This window comes from Bison bison, unplaced genomic scaffold (genome assembly GCF_000754665.1).
Source record: "Bison bison bison isolate TAMUID 2011002044 unplaced genomic scaffold, Bison_UMD1.0 scf7180017864522, whole genome shotgun sequence".
NCBI lineage: Eukaryota > Metazoa > Chordata > Mammalia > Artiodactyla > Bovidae > Bison > Bison bison.
Genome location: NW_011495073.1, coordinates 523808 through 545901, shown reverse-complemented (window position 1 = coordinate 545901; position 22094 = coordinate 523808). Strand labels below are relative to the sequence as shown.

Below are 22094 nucleotides of genomic sequence, written 5' to 3'. Positions count from 1 at the left end.
TAAAAGAGATCAGCCCTGGGATTTCTTTGGAAGGAATGATGCTAAAGCTGAAACTCCAGTACTTTGGCCACCTCATGCGAAGAGTTGACTCATTGGAAAAGACTCTGATGCTGGGAGGGATTGGGGGCAGGAGGAGAAGGGGATGACAGAGGATGAGATGGCTGGATGGCATCACTGACTCGATGGACGTGAGTTTGTGTGAACTCCAGGAGTTGGTGATGGACAGGGAGGCCTGGCATGCTGCGATTCATGGGGTCGCAAAGAGTTGGACACGACTGAGCGACTGAACTGAACTGAATGCATATATACAGAATCTAGAAAGATGGTACCAAGGAACTTATTTTCAGGGCAGCAGTGGAGAAACAGACATAGAGAACAGACTTAGGGACATGGGGAGAGGGAAGGAGAGGGTGAGATGTATGGAGAGAGTAACATGAAAATTTATATTTACACGTAAATTTACATGTAAATTAGATAGCCAACAGGAATTTGCTGTATGGCTCAGAAACTCAAACGGGCTCTGTATCAGCCTAGAGGGGTGGGATGGGGAGGGAGATGGGAGGGACGTTCAAAAGGGAGGGGATATATGTATACCTGTGGCTAATTCATGTTGAGGTTTGACAGAAAACAGCAAAATTCTGTAAAGAAATTATCCTTCAATAAAAAAATTAATTAAAAAAAAAAAGAATCAGAGCAGCAAGAATGGCGTGTCCATGGAAACCACCCAAGAAGAGGCAGTGGGAAGGAGGGAGGCAGAGGGAAGACCTGGACCTGGTCTCGCCCCCAGGCTCAGACATGACGTGATGGCTCTGAGGCCCAGGGGGCACCATCTTCCCCGAGCTGCCTCCTGAAGCCCCCCAACACCCAGAGGAGAGAAGCAGGCACCGCACTGATGACCCCCAGGTTTAGAAGCCCAGCATTCCCTTTTATGATGAACCCTGTATTCTTTATCTCAATATTATGGAAACACATGCACTCAGTGTGTCACAAGAATATACCAACTTTACACATCATTTTTTGAATGTATTAAGTTCAAGGTTCCAGTCAATCACCTACAAACTATCTCTCTTAACAAAATTGTACTATTCATACTTACTGACCATCTGTTCTCAATCCTGTTACACACTGAAAGTGATAGTTGCTCAGTGGTGTCTCACTCTCTGTGACCCCTGAGCTGTAGCCCACCAGGCCCCTCTGTGCATGGAATGGTCCAGGCAAGGATACTGGAGTGGATTGCCATTCCTTTCTCCAGGGGATCGTCCCAATCCAGGGATTGAACCCAGGTCTCCTGCATTGCAGGCAGATTCTTTACCATCTGAGTGACACATTACACATTATCAGACGTGAAACTCAGCAGCAGGTGAGAGCATGCAGACCAAAGCGGGGAGAGGATGCTCCTCCAGGGACCTTGCTCACTGCCACTTCCAGTGAGGTCAGGAGACCTCCTGAAGGGCAAGAAGCCAAACTCAGACATACATCACCCAGCAATCGGGCAAGGGCTGTAAAACTTTATGTGGGCATTCATAAAGGTGAGGGAGCGTGAAATATTATTTTTCTTTTGATGATCCTTATTAAAGGTGAGCAGAGCACATTCTGAGAGAAGTTTCCAGCAGGCTATCTGATGACGGATTGACCTGAAATGAGAGTGAGCAGGGCAGACAAGCAGTGCCCCAACTCTGAGCCACCGGAAAACAGCGATCTACTTCCCAACTCAGCATCTCGATCCAAGCATTCATTGTTATTTTCTCCATAGAATAAAAATATTTCAACCTAATATATAAATTTACAAATTTGTTACAAATTTAACAAATCTCTGCTTTGGAATTCCAAATTTAAAAACGTTGACTAAATAAAAGAGATTTATCAACATACATGGATAAATTACTCTAGGTCAAAAGGGACAGATTAAACAACAATTTGAAAGAAATGACAGGCAGACCTTGGAGACACTGCAGGTTTGGTTTAGGCCACCACAATCCAGCAAATACCACAATTACAGGGGTTACATGATTTGGGGGGCTTCTCAGTGCATATAAAATTATGCTATACTATAGTCTATTAAGTGTACAATAGCATTATGTCTAAAAATGTACATGTGATGTGAAGTCACTCAGTCATGTCCAACTCTGAGACCCCATGGACTGTAGCCTGCTAGGCTCCATTCATGGGATTCTCCAGACAAGAATACTGGAGTGGGTTCCCATTTCCTTCTCCAGGGGATCTTCCCAACCCAGGGATCGAACCTGAATCTTCCGCACTGCAGACAGACTCTTTACTGTCTGAGCCACCATGGAAGCCCAAAAATGTACATATCTTAATTTTAAAAAGATTGTTGCTAAAAAAAAAAAAATGCTATCATCTGAGCCTTCAGTGACTCATAATCTTTTTGCTAGTGGAGGGTCTGAAATACTGCAACAATTACCAAAATGTGACACAAAGACAGAAAGTGAGCAAATGCTGTTGGGAAAATGGTACCAACTGACTTAGTCAGTGCACGGTGGCCACAAACCTTCAACTTGAAAAAAACGCAGCATCTGTGAAGTGCAGTCAAGTAAAACGCAATAAAATTGTGGCATGCCTTATAAACTTTGAAAACAGCTTAGGCAACACTGAATTTTTTTAAGTTATATGAATACCTAAAAACACTCATACAACTTGATTATAGAATCATTAATATTCCAAACAGTAAATGGAAAAAAAGACAATTAACCAAGGAAGAAATCTAAGCTATTAAAGCACAAAGTCTCTAGTTTATTAGCTGAACTAGGAAGCAACCACAAGGACCATCTTTCACCACCCTAAATCCATGGGGTCTTTCTCCAAGCGCAGCACACGTTACTTACCCGCTCTGGGTGAGGGATATGTCAGTACAATCTTTCCATGAGGTTTTGTGTATCAGTGAGGATGCTTTTGGTCCCATTTCATCTTGACTCTGCAGTGGTATTTCGAACCCTCCCAATGTCACCACAATGACAGTGGGTGTCCTTGGGGGCAGAAGACCTTGTGGGGAAATGCTGGGCTCTGTGGGGCTGAGAGTGGGCACCCCCCGGCGATGGTGTTTCACACACACCCTTCCCATCGCAGCCTCCGTCTCCCCTCCCAGGCCATGAGGGGCCTGCACCATGCCAACCCTAGTGCCCCTCCGGTTATAACGGGTCCAGCTACAAATTCACAGCAGACATCTAAATGAAAAGATGGCACGCACCTGTTTTTGATGTGCTGTGGGGAACCCAGGCATCGAAAGCTGCCGTGGACCATGATGGCAAGCCTTGTGCACACAGCCTCGCACTCCTCCATGCTGTGGGAGACAAGACCAGGGGTGAGCCGCAGCCCCAGACTCAGGGCTTGAATCAACAGGGGGATGGGTGAGGAGAGACACGCCATTATTGAAAATCAGCTGACTTTCCATATAGGAACCTCGCAGAACTCAAAACAGCACTCTGGAAATGGTTAAGGCTTCATTTACATGGCCAACTACACGATTAACTAAAATATAGTAGTCTTTCCATATCCTAGGGAAAACTGTTACTGAATATATAGGAGAAAACCTTTTAGCAATAGCACAAAAATGCAAAATAGATCAGAAAGACCTTCATAAACATGTGGAATTCTTATGAAAAGAAAGATTTACTGATGGAAAATGAAATTTTGAATCAGTGGGAAGATATATAAGAAAGAGGGAAAAGAACAAATACAGTTTAAATGAGAAATTGTTTAAAAAAATCATTATAATATAAATAATATAATGTAAGTATAAAATGTAACAAGTATAAATTTTGTATAAACTATAAACAAAAGTCATACTTTAATACAGTATGTTATATATAAAAAATAACAATGTAATTTATAACTTAGCTTGTAATATAATTTAATATTATGTTGATATGAAGTATGTTATCAAGATTTAAAATTTACAATTATATCATTCTAAATATATAAAAGTATAATATAAATTTTAAGAAGAATTTAGTATAATACTGATCAAAAGTTTATCACTCCCCACAAGAAAAACTGTAAACAATTTTAAAAATATACTTTAACACTATTTAGAGAGAGGTAGAAAAAGGTCAAACAAGAGAGAAGTAAAATAAGACTCATTCCAGAAAATATTAACATTTTCTTAAATAATTAAAAAGAGACAGTATGCTAAGGAATTACAAGGAAGATCTTTGGAACAAAATATGACAGTGCAGATGAGACATTAGTATTTTAAATACAGACTAGAGCATGGAACGTGACTCCATGCATAAGAGCAGTGGAATAAACTGTGAAGGGAAGTTTTATGTACTTGACAATGAAAAGCTACAAACTTCTAATAAGTATGTCAAAACACAGCAAACTAACACTTAAAAACCTGCCACAAACACAAAGGGTAATATTTGATGCACTTATTATAAAGAACTCGTGTGTGTGTGCTAAGTTGCTTCAGCCGTGTCTGACTCTTTGCAACCCCATGGACTGTAGCCCGCCAGGCTCCTCTGTCCCTGGGATTCTCCAGGCAAGAACAGCGGAGTGGAATGCCAGGCTCTCCTCCAGGGCATCTTCCTGATGGCAGGAAAGAAGTCACAGGGATCGAACCTGCAACTTGTGTCTCCTGCATTTGCAGGCAGGTTCTTTACCATGAGTGCCACCTCAGAAGCCCACAGAACTCATATATACAACTATAAAAATAAACAAAAACTCAAGAGAGAAAGGGTAAATAATATATAGACTTTTCAAAAAAGTCATTTATGGGTAATAAACATACCAATAAATTACAAACGAAACCATCAGATAAGTGATCTTAAAACTATTTTCTAGCCTGACAGGCATTTGTCACATATACCTGTGTGTGTTACAGATAAAAATTATTTTTCCCTCCATCTCCTATGTGAATAAAAACAATAAATAGATCCAAAAAAATACTCCCAAAGTTAGACACTCTCTCAATAATTTTAAACAGGTCAGTGTATATATGACTGTTAGGAAGAAAACACTGGCATACCTTGGTGAAAAACAATTTGCCAAAAATTCCTTTCCTAGGGACTCACCTTAGCAAAGAAATACAGAAAATATGAATGCATATAACAACTTATTTATAACTGTAAAAAATCTAGAAACAGGTTCCACAATAGAATAATACAGAAACATAAATGAGGGTACATCCATATGTGCGTCAGCCACTGAAATGAGGGTTTCCAAAGTCAATTAATTGGATATGGAAAAGGTAACGATTTAGCAATGGTAAAATGACAATGCACGTTAGGAAAACTGCACATATATGTTTAAAAAAAACAGTAAGGAAAAGCACAAAAGAAGTATGACTATCAAATACCTGAAAAGTGAAGTTACTGGTGGAATTTCTCTCCTTCTTCTACCGTGTTGTATTATACAAATTCTAAAGAAAGTATGGTAGTTTTCCTAATGGGGAGTGGACACAAAACAGTGTGCTCGTCCGGTCAGTGTACGTTCTTATCAAGATTATACTGGTCAGCCTTCCATGCGGCCACAGGGGGACACGCAGCCAAACAGGTCAGTGTGAAGGACAAATTACGAGTCACACTGAAGGGGGCAAGCCACTTGCCCTGGGTTTTGGATCTTTCCACTTCCCATAAGCTGCGATGTGCATATAGCTACTGAGTCAACTCAACACTGAAGATAAAGAATGAGTGACTTGGTGGAAAGAATCGGAGTCCTTGGATGACCCTTGGCTCTGACACAGCCCCCCCCGTGTGAACTGAGAATGCAGCAGAGAAATGTTTGTCTGGTCTGGGCCACTGTCATTTGGGGTCTTTGTTACAGTAGCTTAACATGAAGTCTCAGGGCTATTCACATCCCAAGTATGCTTTATATATTTTTCTGTGCATATGTTATCTTTCTCTATGTTTCCTAATTAATTTCAGTTTAAAATAACCATATCATTTTTTATTATGAGTGCATAGTAGGTGTCTCAGAAAAGACAATGGCACCCCACCCCAGTACTCTTGCCTGGAAAATCCCATGGATGGAGGAGCCTGGAAGGCTGCAGTCCATGAGATCGCTGAGGGTCAGGGTCGGACACGACTGAGCGACTTCACTTTCACTTTTCACTTTCATGCATTGGAGAAGGAAATTGCAACCCACTCCAGTGTTCTTGCCTGGAGAATCCCAGGGGCGGGGGAGCCTGGTGGGCTACCGTCTATGGGGTCACACAGAGTCGGACATGACTGAAGTGACTTAGCAGCAGCAGCAGCAGCAGCAGTAGGTCTCTAATTAAAGTGATAGAATATCTAGTCACTTCTATATGACCTTCCTAAACACAAGACCCCAACAACAACTGATATTATTCAGGCCGCAGAATAACGACTTGCAGTTTCCAATTGCCTGAGTATCTGCTATCAAACAACTATGCTCCAGAAACTTGGGATTCTATAGAGTCTTGACCCAGAGGCAGAGATTTGAGATGCTGATGGTCTTCAGCATCAGGAAGGATACACAGAGTCAAGGTTCTACACAATGAAAGGAATCTCTGACCATTCATTCAAACATAAACACTATGCTGTTTATTTTTGGTGATTAAGCAGATGGGGACAGAACTGGGTCAGGTGACTCAGAGCTTTAAGTGTTTATATGGTAAATCCCCTACAGACAAACCTTCAAGTCAAAAACTTTCAAAGACACGAACATGCGTTCACATGTCCAATCATGTAAGTTAGCTCACGTGTCTGCATACACTGTCGTGTGCACGCATCCTCTACACACAACTGTGCTTTCGTGTACCACACAGTGCGGGATACAGTACGGCAGCGCAGCATGTTTATTCCAAGCCCTGGATGTCCGGGAGCAAGTGTAAACGCAGTGGTGATGTAGCTGGCATTACTGTACTTTTCAAGGTACTGTTCTGTAAGATTAAAAATGTTTTATTTTTGTGATTTTTGTTTATTATTCATGCGAAAAGTTATAGAAACTTATATAGTATAGTACTACAGACCTGATTGTGTTAGTTGGGTACCTAGGCTAACTTTTTGGACTTACAAACAAATTGAACTTACAAATGTGTTCTCAGAATGGAACTCGTTTATATACAGTGGACATCCTATGGTGAACTTCTCAGATCAGTGTCTGATGAGTGAGGAGGAAGCAGTTCTGGCCCTCTTGGTCGGGCTGATTTTAATTTCTCATAAAACGTAAATCAGGACCCAGCACTCCTACTTCTGTGCCCTACCCCTGCTCTCCACCACAGTCCCATAGGATAAGGACTTGGAGAGGGGGGAGATGGACTCCTAATTAAAAGGAAACTCTAGTTCAGAGACTTCCTAGAATCAGGGAATCAATCCAAGGCTGCCTTGCTCTCCATTGTCAGTCATTTAGACCTTGGTGTTGTGTGACTACAGACAGATTTTTGGAAATAAAGATACATCATTAATGTGAGACCAAATGAACAGGAGGATATAAAAAAGAAATTACAGTGATATTTTGTCTTTCTGAGAGCTGTCTGCAATAATTATATGTTACATGAGAATTATAAAGACCTTTTAACGTGACACCTGAGTTCCCAATCTTAGAGCTTAGGGGACCTAAGTACTGGCAGAATGACAATAGAAATCAGAGTTCCCAGGACTGGCAGAGAAAGATGGTCACTGGAAGCAGGAATGTATTATGATAAAGCAAGGGATTTGCCGAATTTATCTTACTTCAATGTAACATTTTATTTTCTGAATAGAAAATGAAAAAAGACAAAAAAAAAAGCATACTCAGGACTTTCAGCTAACAGCCATACTGCCAAGGGTAGTCACGTTCAAAAGACAATTAAGAAACTGGAGAAAGTGAACAAAAATGATATGTTTCAGAATTCTGGAAATTGACCAAAAGCATAGGACAATAAGAGAAACAGTTACAGTTGACAAACTGCTGATCCAGGGTAAGAAGGGGGATGGGCTGTGGCATCCTGGCTTGCAACAGGCAGCTCCTAGCAGGGGGCCAGGCCACGAGCATCGGCAGCTTCTCTGCCCTGTGGAAGGATGTGTGCCTTGTGCAGGGCGGGGCAGAGCCCACACCTGTCAGCCCTGTCCCGCTGTAGACTCCACAAGCAGGAAGGGCCAGCAGCCCAGCACCTGGCCTGTGGCTATGTCACGCGTGGAGCCTGTGAGGCTCCGTGTACAGCACTAGAGGTTGGAGAAGTCCAGGCCAGCCACTCACGCCACGTGAGCCAAGAAGCCTTACACTTGCCATCCACATGCACCCTACACAGACTAGAGGGACCAGGAAAGACAAAACCAGGCTGACTAGAAAACGGCCTGAGCTGGGAGAGCCCCGCCTTGGCCACACTCAGGTGACAGCAGAGACTGAATCCTTGTAGACCTGCTGCTGCTGCTGCTAAGTCGATTCAGTGGTGTCTGACTCTGTGAGACCCCATGGATGGCAGCCCACCAGCCTCCTGTGTCCACGGGATTCTCCAGGCAAGAATACTGCATTGGGTTGCCATTTCCTTCTCCAGAGTCCAGCAAAGGCTCTAACTGGCAACTCGCCCGGACAAAAACAGCGTGGCTCCAAAAACACCCAGGCTTCAAAAAATGAAAACAAAGTTGAAAAAAACAACTAGACAGAAGCATCAGGAGCTGCTCACTGCAAGAAACATGAACAAAACCCAGCTAGAACACACAGAGATCTACATCCAAACACATCAAAGTCAAGCCGTTGAAAGGCACTGAGAAATCTGGAGAGAGCCAGACAAAACTCAGGACATCCAGGGAGCAGCGGAGCTGTTAGCGGCTGGCTTCTTATAAGAAGCAACGCAGGTGAACAGACAGCGAGGAGAGATGTTCATTCCAAAAATGTGAGTTAAAACCACACATCACCAAGACGGTTACAAACAGGAAGACCAGCAGTGTTGATGGCAGCCTGGAGATCCTGGAAACTTCCATCAGTGTTCTTGGGATTAAAAGATGATTGACACTTCGGAGAACAGCTCTGCAGCTTTCTAAAGTGCTGAACACAAGTTACCATACCACCCAGAAAAAGACGCTGAGAGAACTAGAAACGTGTGTCTGGACAAAGATATGTGTGCAGCTGTTGACAGCACTCTGCACTGAACAGCTGAGTGTAGGAACCATCCAAAGGGCCAGGACCGGGGAGTGGGCAGCAAGCACTGTCCTGCTGCCCAGGGGACACAGCTCACTGCTGGGTGCCGAGTGGTGACTCTCAGACAGAGGACAAGTGACAGAGTCACAAACAAACGATCACAGGTCACATGACTCCATGTGGATGGAACATCCAGGAAAGGCACATTGATGGAGACAGAGAGACTGCAGTGGACGGGGGTTAAGTGAGAACCCTCCAAAGCGATGGAGATGCCCTGAACTGGGTCTTGATGACGAGGCACAGGGCTGTGGTGACGAAAAACACACAGGAAGGTGCACTTAAAGTGGAGAAATCACACGGTACATAAATCACACCTCAAAGAACCTTTTTTTAAATGGCAGTGGGTAGTCTGACAGTAAGGGCTTCCCTGCTGGCTCAGCAGTAAAGAATGCACCTGCCAATGCAAGAGATGCAGGAGACCCGGGTTCAATCCCTAGGATAGGAAGATCCCCTGGAGGAGGAGGTGGCAACCCACTCCAGTACCCTTGCCTGGAGAACCCCATAGACAGAGGAGGCTGGTGGGTCCACAGGGTCCTAAAGAGTCAGACATGACTGGGCTATGGAGAGTGAGGTCTGACAGTAAAAAAATTCAGGAAAGTCGGGCAGCAGGCAAAGCATCACTGACTGCTGCTGTGCCGTTTAGTTGCTGAGCTGTGCCCGACTCTCTGCAACACTATGGGCTATAGCATGCCGCTGTCCATGGGATGCTACAGGGAAGCATGTTGGAGTGGGCTGCCATTTCCTTCTCGAGGGGATCTTCCTGACCCAGGGATTGAACTCAGGTCTCCTGCTTGGCAGGTAGATTCTTTGCCGCTGAGCCACCTGGGAAGCCCATCACTGAGCGAGTGTAAGCTAGAAAAACACAAAGAGGAAGCAGTGGTGTGAACAGCATCCCTCCCAGATGAGGGTCGACCCGCCAGGACCTGAGGGCGGCCCCCAGCCCTCCCAGGGGAATTAGTTCTAGTAATAGCATTCCCGCCACGGGTCTGTGTGCCTGGATTGACAGCGCCTGGTGTTATTTTTCCAGGAACTGACACTGCTGCAGTCATCGGCAGTGTCTCCCAGGACCCCCTCGGAGACCTCCCATCTTGAGTGATGGGCTGTCTTTGTATTTCACTTCTAGCAACAAGGAGCAGGCCACTCAGTCCAGCTCAGACCTATCCATTGAGGAAATTTGGGGGACACTCCTCAGGGCCCCTCCTCCCTCACAGATCTGGTTAGGAATCCCCAGCCTGCAAGATCCCAGCTGGTCTTGACCTGGGCCTTTGCCCACAGTTGTGTTTTCATGAGCAACCCCGCATAATGAGGGCCCTCTGCCCTCAGAGGCAGAGCTGGCTGGCTTGTCAGCTGCTATCAAGCAGAGGGTTCCCAGGTCCGTGTGTCTGTCCTGTGCCCACAGGTCTCTGTCTGAGTCTTTGGCATCCCTGGGGTGACCCAGGCTCAGGGGACCAGATGACTTTGCTGATGCAGGGTGCTTCTCTCTGACTCATGAGTCTCCTGTCTTCTGGAAGCATCCAGGAAGCCCATACGCCAGATCTGTAAACTTGCAAGTAAGGAAGAATCCCAGATCCTTCACCGTTGCTAACATTTTGCTCCTGGCATATTTGACTTCCAAGGCAGAAGAAACCACCTCTAAACTCTAAAGCCTGATCTCCACTGTAGGACATACAGTGCCATGTATAAAACAGATCACCAATAAGGCCCTACTGTAGAGCACCGGGAACTCTTCCCAGTACTCTGTGAAGACCTTTATGGGAAAAGAATCTGAACACGAGGGAGTATATGTACATATAACTGATTCACTTTGCTGTACAAGAGAAACTAACACAGCATTGTAAATCAACTATATCCAATAAAAATTAAACAAAATAATAAATTTTAAAAGAATGCTGATGAGCCAAATCACTGTGTTCACTCTCCCTCCGTGAGTTTAGGAAACCCAAGAACTGCGTCCCTCTGCGGCCTGGAACAGTGCAGCATAAAGCCAAAAAGAAGCCAACCATGTGAAAATCTCACGACAAGACTAATTCTGTGAGGAAGAAAATACGAGACCCTATTTAGAAACGTGCTGAGTTTTCATTTCAGCTAATTCTCCTGCTGGAATAAAGGGGCTGAAATTGGTCGCAGAAGGGCCTGAGGAGGATGCCTGGCTCTTCAGACATGACTGACAGACAGAGTGTGGTCAGTGAGGGCCCACTGGCTGCAGAGTCCCAGCCGGGCCATGCGTCGGGGGAACGGCTTGGTCAGTGTCCCCACCTCCGTCAGGGGGTGACACATGGCATCTGTGTGGCAGTGCTGTGTGGGGCACTGCACCTGGTTGGGGAGCCACTGGGCTCACCTGTGGGAGCTCAGGACCACAGCACAGCCCTCCTCAGCCTCCTTCCTCAGTGCCTCCCACAGGTGCCGCTTGGAGCAGGGGTCCATGCCTGAGCTGGGCTCGTCCTGAAGGAGAGAGAACAGAGGGTGAGGGGAGGGGGAGAAGGCACTCGGGAACACACTCCCCGGAGCAAGGGTGCAGGCTGGGGGAAATCCAGCCCCAGCTCCAGCCCATGCGCTATGCTCAGCAGGCACCAGCACCCCTCAAGTCTGCTGGGCTCCCCTTGGAATCCTGGGGAGGCAGGCCTTCCCTGATGCACCCCAACCTCTTTATAACACCAGAAGCATCTACCCTAGAAGATATACAAGAGCAGAAACAGGCTTCATTGGTTTCACAACATCAAGGACAGTGAAGTCTCTTTTAAACTGGAAGCTTCCTCCTTCAACAAACACCCAAGCACTTCTTCTCTGAGCCCCTTTAGAGAGAGCTATGTGTAGGCTGCCTGATGCATTTCTGTGCTCGTGCGGTCAGGGAGTACCGAACATATTTTTCTTAAGAGCTGAGGTCATCCACTGCCCCAAAATCACATGACACGGTGAATAGTTACAAACCAACTAAGTGGAAGGCGTGATTGGCCACTGTTCCCTGAGAGAGTCGGAGGCATCACTCCACATTTCCACACAAGTGTCGGCAGCAGGACACTTGTCCTGTCTCTGGGGAGGATGCTGAGCGTCCTTCAGCGTACCTCCTCCACCAGATGCACACACTCACAGTCACCCCTGTCACTAACACTTCACGTGGAGGATTTCAAGGGTGACTTCAAGGACTCCGAAAGACACACACTGTTGTCAAGGACCACTTCAGATGAGGAGGAAACATGCACAGGACTTGTGAGTCCCCACCCAGGTCACCGCCCAAGCACGGGAGACCTAGCGAGCTGAGAGTGGGATCGAGGACCAAAGTCCCAGCCAATGCAGGATATGCGAGGCAAGGCTGAGCGGAGGATCCTGCTGAAGGCAGGGAACAGCCCCGCCGGGAACGCTTTAAGGCAAGCCAGACTCTCCTCTTGTAAGGAAAAGGCCTTCTGCAAACTGCAAAATCACGCAAGCGTAAGCTTTGGTTACCCGGTTTCAGAAGATGGATTACACAGTCGTCTTTGATTCCAGACCTTGGGAAAAAGCAAGCTTAGTGCAAGTAAGAGGAGAATCCAGCTCAGATTCCAGAAGACACTCCACGATGGGGCCCTTTCTTCAACGCAGGTCTTCTGAATCTCCCTTAAGTCCCCCCACTGAAACGCTGCCTCCACTGAACAAACAATAACAGGCAAAGAAAGGCTGTCTTTTATCTCCCATACTGTTCCATGTTCCTCAGATGTCCTTTCAATGCAAAACCCTGGGAGGTCCTTTAATGGTTAGAATCCAGTCTATGGCCCACAAATAATGACTTCTTTTTATTATTTAAATGATACTACTCTTAGCTATTTTTGAAATGCAAAACAATTGGCTCTGTTTATTGACACCTGGGCCACCTCTAACTCTTGCTTCTATCCGCCAAACTGGATTAATTTCAGTGCCCATGTGGATTATAGGTGGCCCTGTCTCAGGTCCACTGTCTGTGCTCTGCTCTCCTGCTGAACGCCCTCCCCTCCCCCGCAGGTTCTTCCTTCCCCAAGACCCCCACCCTCAGATTCACCACAGAGTCCCTATAGCTCTGACCATCGTATCTGCAGGAGAAGACTTAAAGCAACAGGCCAGAGGACAGGCGTGCTTTGGATTTCAGATTACAAGTGGGCTCTGGTATTCTTTTAAAAATATTGTCTTTAGTGTTAAGATTTTATGGAATCTTCAATTGGATAAATAAAAAGGACTCCAAAGAGTCTGCTTTGTCTCAGTAAAATTCCAATGGTATTATAGATTCTGTTTGGAAAATGTTGATTCAGGGCAAAACATTTATTAGTTCAGAAATGTGACATTGCAAATTTTGAACATCCTCCCCAGAGGACCTCTGATAGATCAAAGCATTTTATTTGGAGACACTGGCATGTCACTGCTCCATCCACTACTCACCAGTAAGAGAAGGTCAGGTTTCCCCAGCAGGGCCAGGGCTGTGGACAGCTTCCTCTTGGTGCCCCCACTGTAGGTGGCCACGGGTTTGTCCACGTGGGCTTCTAGGTGGAGGCGTCTCACGAGGTCTCCAGCCACCTGGAAGAGAGGAGCTCTCTGTAAGGGCAGCCCATTCACCAAGGGCCCCCCCGACACCTGTTTCTGGGCCTGGAGCCCTGCTGCCTCCTGCCCTGCCCACACCCACACTCAGCTCTGCTCCTGAACAACCCCCCATGACACAGGGATGCTGGGAATGAACAGGTAGGAGCCCCCCTGGACAAAGCTGGGTTTTTTGAGCCTATGAGTTACGGAATTGATGGCCAGAACCCTGAGCTCAGGTCTTAGACCCAGGGAGCAGCAAGGGCCATCAACGTGGGGTCCAGCGTGGGTCAGACACACTTCCATGCTGAGGTGAGCAAACACAGGTGAGCCAAGCAAGGACAAAGATGGAGCTGAGGGGGGCAAAACCTGAGGAGAGGAAGCTTCAGGGGACAGAGGAGCAAGCTGGAGACTTCAGTATGCCAAGAAAGGAAGACTCTTCCCCAGAGACTGCACTCCTGGTTCAGTTTAGAAAGAAGAAGAGTGGGTGTCCTGTTTATCTGCAACCACTGAGCACCCTCTGATCAGGTCCAGAGGATGCTGACTGCCTATCACCAGAGCACCTCCAGCCCCAGGGGCATCCCAGTCCCCGGTATTTCAGGTACGGTCACCACTCCTCTTCCCCCTCCACCTTGCAGCCCGTCACACTTTTATATCTCCTGAAAGCCCCAGATCCTTTCCTTCCCTCCCAGCAGAAAACAGCTTCCCCCCACCACCTTAGCTGCTTCACACTCTTTCTGTCTGATTCCTGGCTGCGGTGGCTCCTCTGGGGGCCAAGATGAAGAAACGTGTGCTTTCAACTATGCATGATTTTAAAATGTTGTAAACAATTTTATTTAACTCTTGTGATCCTAGAAGTATTAACATAGATTTGTTTCTTTCAATATCATCATGTAACTGAACTGGTCAAAATCGTACCTCAATTCAAACATCAGAGAAGTGGGAAAACCTCTGTAGGACTCTGGGGGTGAGCTAATAAGTGTGTGTTCTAAATAACCCAATAGAGCACAGTTTTAAACTCATACATACACTTTTTTTTTGATAAATGCATAAAAGTTGGGATAGTAATAATAACAGTGGTAATTGCAATGATGAAATATTAAGAACTTCAAAGACTAGGATAATATTTAGGCCACCCAATAAAAACTCCTTAACATAAACTGGGGCTTCCCCAATAACTCAGCAAAAAAATCCACCTGCAATGCAGGAGATCTGGGTCAGGAAGATCCCCTGGAGAAGGGAATGGCTACCTACTCCAGTGTTCTTTCCTAGAAAATCCCACGGACAGAGGAGCCTGGTGGTCTACAGTCCATAGGGTTGCAAAGAGTCCGACAGGACAAAACAAGTAACATTTTCACTTTTCAAGATCAACTGCTATTTCACTTTATTTGTACAGCCTCAAAATGACCCAGAAAGAATTAAGAGTCTCCGTGACTGGTCTAGTTGTGAAACAGTTAATTTGAGGAGGTGAAGATTTCAAGGCCCCAGAGATTCCAGAGGACGGTCTTAAATCCCCTGAGATCTGGCAAAGAATAACATCTCAGCCAGTAGTTTGTTCATCTTGGAAATGCCATCATTTTCCCAGATGGGTTTAGAGGTACTATCCCTTTCCATAGCTCCAGTAAGTATAATAATTCCAATTAACACAAAGTGCCTGTGTGCTAAGTCGCTTCAGCTATTTCCAGCTCTTTGCAACCCCATGGACTGTAGCCCACCAGGTGCTTCTGTCCATGGGATTCTCCAGGCAAGAATATGGAGTGGGTTGCCATGTACTCATCCAGGGGATCTTCCTGACCCATGGGTTGAACTCCCATCTCTTATATCTCTTGCATTGGCAAGTGGGTTCTTTACCACTAGCACCACCTAGGAAGCCCCTAACATAAAGTAAATGAATGAAGTAAGTAAAAAGTTGTTCAAACAAAACAAATGATTCACAACAGACAGAAGTGTGAAAGGCAGTCCTGTGAGAGGGAGACAGAGATATGATGGCTGGAATCAGAGAGGGTCTTCCAGAGAATAAGACCAGTCCACAAGCAGACATTCACATAGAAAATGAAAGAAGACAGCCAAAGAGGCTTCTTGGAAGAAGAGGCTCTGTTCACGTGAAAAGGAGGAAACTGGGAAGGCAGAGTCTGCTGGGAAGCTTACTCCTCCTGGAAGGTGGTGCCACCAGCTGTGGGGCAGCTGGTGGGAAAATGATATTTTTAGGTTATTTTTAGATCCATAAAAATCGTACCAAAGAGACTGGAAATATACATATGTATCAGAAATAAATTTTATTTCATGCCCATTCTCCTTATTCATAGGCTCCTCTGTCCATGGAATTTTCCAGGCAAGAATACTGGAGTGGGTAGACATTCCCTTCTCCAGGGGCTCTTTCCAACCCAGGGATCGAATATGGGTCTCCTGCATTACAGGCAGATTCTTTATCATCTGAGCCAACAGGGAAGTTCATTTAAAGCCTAGCAAGACCTAAATGAAAGCTTATAAGCAGAAAAATGAAATAAGACAATCACAAAAGTACAGCCTGTTGCTGTAGAAAATGCACTCCTGGATAAGAGAACTTCTGAATAAGCCTACCAAACTGATACTGAGAGTTTTTATGAAATCAGGAAACATGTGTCATGCTTTTCCAATTTCACAAAAGGTTAAGCGTTGCAACCTTCAAATTCTGGACTGGTTAACCATAGCAAAGAATCCAGAATATACAGGAACAGACGTATTAGTTTGATCCACTTTCAGAATATCATGTTTTCAGAAAAATAACTGAAAATGGTCCAATAAGAAGTGTTTTGTTGCAGTCTTTCCTGCACTCAGTACTCTTGTCAAAATAATGGCAAAAGTAATGCCTTAGTCACTGTGGTTGCAAAATGCCATCTAAACACCAAAATGTCAATAGTTAATGGGATCTCTCTCCGCTGCTAGATATTTTCTTGGCATAAATTCTAGAAATTGTACTGCACTTAAGGCAAGAATTTGGGATTATTCACTTTATCGCCTCAATCTCTAATCATCTTTAACACATAATGGAACTTCTATAAATATTATTTGAATCAAAATAAATTGCCCAGAGATTCATACATCCATCCATTTGACTCCAAAGCCCAAATTTTTTCCACTAGCTTACGTGTCAATAACCACATTGAAATGTTTCATGAGATTAAAAGATCAAAATGAAGTGTTAAGTAGAAAAGGGGAGTGAAGCGCTTAAGGCAGAATGCCTTCTTTCTGATCCTCTCTCTATTTCCTTCTGGCCCCTGTCCCTCTTGTTTTATAACATCTAGCTCCTTCTAACAAAACTGGGAATAGAAGAAAACTTTGGGAGACAAGTGATATCTGTGCAGAAGATAAGTAGAAAGATGCAGTAGGGTTTTTCCCTGATTGGTGTTTGCCAGTATTAACAAAGAAGAGATGGCTAAGGGCCTACCTCATCTATTCCAGGGAAAATTAAAATACAGAAATCCCAGCTCCATCCCATTGGCAGTGTGGTTTGGTGTTTTGAATATGACTCTAACTCTGAAATTTTCTTACATGTGTCTCTAGCAATCCAGACCATGTTATAATCATTTTGTTATAACTTTACCTAAGTTTTTAAAAATTGGATTAACTGAATTCAGGCTCAGACATGGATACAGTCCAAAACTATGCAGTGTGGACAGTGGGGGAAAAAATTTAAATGATTACATCAATCTGCTGAGCCTAAATTCAAGCTGAATGAAGACAGCATCCTTTTCTTACCAAATTGAACTTTTGGAAGGTCACGGAAATGGGTGATACAACCACACATTGGAGACCCCAAGCTGGACGTGAGCAAGGACCCTGGAGCACAGTGGCAGCACCAGGTGGGGGGATGCTTGGGGGCGGACCTTCCCCAGACCCAGAGGGCCTCTGCCTCCAGAATCACAGAAGACATAAGGGTGGGCATCGTGTGACAGCGAGGACAGCGAGAAGAGGGCCCAGTACAGCGCAGACACCAGGAGAGCCTCCTACCAGATCTGGGAGTCCTGAAACCCAGCACAGCTCCCCGTCAGAGGAGCCTTGCCGTAACCTCATGAGGTTTCCCTCCTTCAGCCACTCACCAGGTGCGGAAAACCAGACTGAGCCATTCGGGGCACTGGAAACTCCGTCTGATCAGCCAGCCACCCAAATGTGCTGAGAACCCACACTTCGGAGCCAGTCCGTCTGCCCTCAAAACAAACCACCCACATTCCAGCCACTGGTTTGGGCGGCTTCCTATCCTGTGTTCAGTCACTAAGCCGTGTCCAACTGACTCTTTGAGACCCCATGGACTGCAGCACAGGAGGCTCCTCTGTCCTCTCTTTCCCAGAGTTTGCTCAAATTTATGTCCAATGAGTCAGTGATGCTATCTCACCATCTCATCCCACCATTTCTGAAATGAGGAATACACCCTGCACAGCTCCCATGGTGGTTGTAAAACAGAACAGTGCCTTGCCCACAATAAGAGAACTATTGTTTTCTGCTCTTTTATCAAAATCCCTTCTGGTCATGTAGTGATGAGTGCATTGGAACAGACAAGCCTCTTCTATATTTCACATATTTCTAAAATTTACAGGAGAGGGGAATTTGTCATCAGGGGAGCTAATTCCTCTTGGAACACATGTGCTGACATCTTAGAAACCTCTGAGTAAGCAGCTATTCTATCTGCAAAAATCACTTGCCATTTTATGAAAGAAATGAAGCCAGTTCCTAATTGGCGACCATTAAGATAACTTTTCTCTGTGGAGGCGCTCAGCACAGCGAGCTCGCAAGACAGCTGAGGATCAGAAGCGATTGCTCTGGAAGACAGCAAGCTTCACTGTCTTAACAAGAATGCTTTCAAAGGGCGTGCTTCCCCCGCCTCCCCGGGACAACAGGGAAGCTAGCTTTGAGCGCTCGCCAAGCATCCACCTCTTTAATCAGAAACCAGCCATGGGAGCTGGCGGAGATGAACACCCATTAAAGGCTGAGCCAGCAACTAGCCCTGGATGTCAAGAGCTGCTTAAACTGTGGTGAGCAGGGTCCTTTGGGCAGACACGTGTCTTTGCTTTATTGAGATGGGAGGTGGGTGAGTGGACTAGCACCCCTCTAGGGACATGGAAAAATCTCATTCTGGTTTCACTTCAAGTCACAGAGCATAAGTAAGAAAGGAAGGCTGCGGCACGGCACGGCAGCACAGAGAATGAATTTTCATGGGCTGGTGAAGGAGATGGCTGTGGGTTTGTCTCCTGGGAATCCCAGGATTGCTCCATCTCCTGCAGAAGCTCATTGAAAATGCATCCCACACGCCCCTTATTTCTGCTCCAACTTCAGAATCTAGACAGGCAAGCAGCACCTCACACCCTCCACAGTGAGGTGCAGAAGAGGTAAAACCACTGCCAGTCTGAGGCCCCCTGGCCTGAGCTGTCAGTTAAGACTGTCAGCTCAGCCTCACTGGCCACAGCTGGAAGCGACAGAAGGGCAGCTGCTTCTGGTTCTCTCAGTGGCACCCACTCCCTCAGCCCCGAAGGGAAGGGGGACTCTGTGGCTCCCGCCACACATCTGCCCCCTGGACCCCCCAGAAAGGAGATGCAGAACCCTCCAGAAAGTTGCCCAGGCATGCGGCTGGCAGCCCCCTCAACAGGAAGTCATCCTTTCCATCCACCCACCAAATCCACACATGAGCTAAGTCCTTCTCCACAGGCCCTGGGATCCAAGTCTATGCTATTTGCTCTTCAGTATAAATTAACAGCCCACTAAATGTAAAAGATGCTTGGTGGGGGAGGGGGTCCTATAGAAAATAAGACTGCAGATGGATGTGGGCTTTTACTCCTACCCACGGCTTCTTCTCTGGGCAGGGACCTATTCTAAATATACATCATGAATATCTGTGTTAACTTCATATCTGTGTTAACTTCAGTGTGACAATATTGGAAATATATTTTAGGGACACTTAATCTGACACTGAGGATCCTCATCACAGGCTGAGAGAGCTGGCCTGGGACCCAGGTGTTGCCACGCACTCCTCTGCTGGTCCCTCTTTCAGGAAACCCCAGGAGGCTCTTACCTTGGGGATAGACTGCTTTGGAATCCCATGGAGGCAGCAGTAGTAGTGCAGGTGATCCCAGCCCGTCAGGAGCTCGTCCAGGGCGTCCTGCTGTGGACAGTAGCCAATGCGGATGCCAGCTGCACCAGCAAGAGACAGATTCACATCCTCTCTGCCAAGAGAAGAAGCAGCATACAGAGATCCAACTTCCTGGACAAACATCACCCATTTCTTAAAACCGGCTCACCGGTCACAAGCTTGTGGCAATTTGTGCTGTATACTAAGCGCGTGCTAAGTGGTTCTTAGCAGTCGTGTCCAAGTCTTTGTGACCCTATGGGTTGCAGCCCTCCAGGCTCCTTTGTCCATGGGATTCTCCAGGCAAGAATACTGCAGTGGGTTGCCAAGCCCTCCTCCACGGGATCTTCCTGACCCAGGGATCAAACCCATATCCTTAGATCTTCTGACTTGACAGGCAGGCTCTTTACCACAAGCACCACCTGGGAAGCCCTGTTGCAGTTTGTCTAATTCAATTAGTTAACTTAGTATAAATGGGTTCAGTGAACTAGTAGCAGTCCATGTGTGGGTAGGACAGACCTAGCTCTAATGCCACGAATGCTCTGGATGTCAAAGAACAGGCATAAGGCATAGAGCTTCCCAGCATCATCTGGCTGCACATAAGGTTTGGTTTGTGCCCTCCAAGAGTCTGTTTCCCCAGTGGAACTTCTGTGATCAAATCCCACTGGCCTCCAAAGTCAAATTCCCTAGGGGTTTGGCAACAGTGCCTGCTGCTCCATAAATGGCCATCACAGCTATTATTCCCCCAACCAAAACAATTTATATGAACATCTAATAAATCCATGGTGAGGCTATCACTCAGTACCACATTTTTTTAAAATCACTTTTACAATAGCAATAATATATATCTGACTGAACATACAGAAAAATAGAGGCTAAAAGGAAAAATTCATGGTCTCAGCCCTCAGGTAATATCTACCATTGATATGCTCCTGCTAATCCTTTAAGTGTGGCAATGCTCCATGAGTACTTGCTGAGGATTATACAAAACTGTACTTACTCAAAGGAAAAGAGCTCCTGTTTTATCCTAATTTTATTATTAATAGATATTCATCATGGACCTTTTTAAACTACTCAAATGTGATCACATTTAACATGAAACACTGATGTCTTTCTATGCATTTTTACATAGATAGAATCATAAAGTCTATAAATTTTCCTGAGAACACTTCAGAAAGGAAAATTTACAGTTTCAAAATGGAACATTATGTAAAGAAAAACTTGCTGAGAAATCATGACTACTACAGAAGCTGTTATGATCATCTTTCATTAAAAAAAAAGTGAATCTAGTCATTCAATGACTAAAAAAGCAAAATGGATGTCTGAGGAGGCCTTAAAAATAGCTGTGAAAAGAAGAGAAGTGAAAAGCAAAGGAGAAAAGGAAAGATATACCCATTTGAATACAGAGTTCCAAAGAACAGAAAGGAGAGATAAGAAAGCCTTCTTCAGTGATCAGTGCAAAGAAATAGAGGAAAACAACAGAATGGGAAAGACTAGAGATCTCATCAAGAAAGTTAGACATACCAAGGGAACATTTCATGCAAAGATGGGCTCGATAAAGGACAGAAATGGTATGGACCTAACAGAAGCAGAAGATATTAAGAAGAGGTGGCAAGAACACACAGAAGAACTGTACAAAAAAGATCTTCATGACCCAGATAATCATGATGATGTGATCATTGACCTAAGCCAGACATCCTGGAATGCGAAGTCAAGTGGGCCTTAGAAAGCATCACTACGAACAAAGCTAGTGGAGGTGATGGAATTCCAGTTGAGCTATTCCAAATCCTGAAAGATGATGCTGTGAAAGTGCTGCACTCAATATGCCAACAAATTTGGAAAACTCAGCAGTGGCCACAGGACTGGAAAAGGTCAGTTTTCATTCCAATCCCAAAGAAAGGCAATGCCAAAGAATGTTAAAACTACCATACAATTGTACTCATCTCACATGCTAGTAAAGTAATGTTCAAAATTCTCCATGTCAGGCTTCAATAATACATGAACCATGAACTTCCAGATGTTCAAGCTGGTTTTAGAAAAGGCAGAGGAACCAGAGATCAAACTGCCAACATCTGCTGGATCATCAAAAAAGCAAGAGAGTTCCAAAAAAACAGCTATTTCTGCTTTATTGACTATGCCAAAACCTTTGACTGTGTGGATCACAATAAACTGGAAAATTCTGAAAGGGATGGGAATACCAGAGCACCTGACCTGCCTCTTGAGAAACCTGTATGCAGGTCAGGAAGCAATAGTTAGAACTGGACATGAAACAACAGACTGGTTCCAAATAGGAAAAGGAGTACGTCAAGGCTGTATATTGTCACCCTGCTTATTTAACTTCTATGCAGAGTACATCATGAGAAATGCTGGGCTGGAGGAA

General features: G+C 45.3%; 1 protein-coding gene across 1 annotated transcript in view; it reads right to left on the bottom strand.

The window, feature by feature from the left end:
• Positions 1 to 22094, bottom strand: part of ABCA13 (ATP-binding cassette, sub-family A (ABC1), member 13) — a 402303-nt gene that overhangs the window by 23376 nt on the left and 356833 nt on the right. The window contains exons 56-59 of the mRNA XM_010831050.1: positions 19661 to 19811; positions 13483 to 13617; positions 11438 to 11541; positions 3206 to 3298 (exon numbers count right to left, since the gene is read on the bottom strand). Of these exons, the coding sequence (XP_010829352.1) occupies positions 3206 to 3298; positions 11438 to 11541; positions 13483 to 13617; positions 19661 to 19811 (483 nt within the window). The remainder of the gene's footprint in view (positions 1 to 3205; positions 3299 to 11437; positions 11542 to 13482; positions 13618 to 19660; positions 19812 to 22094) is intronic.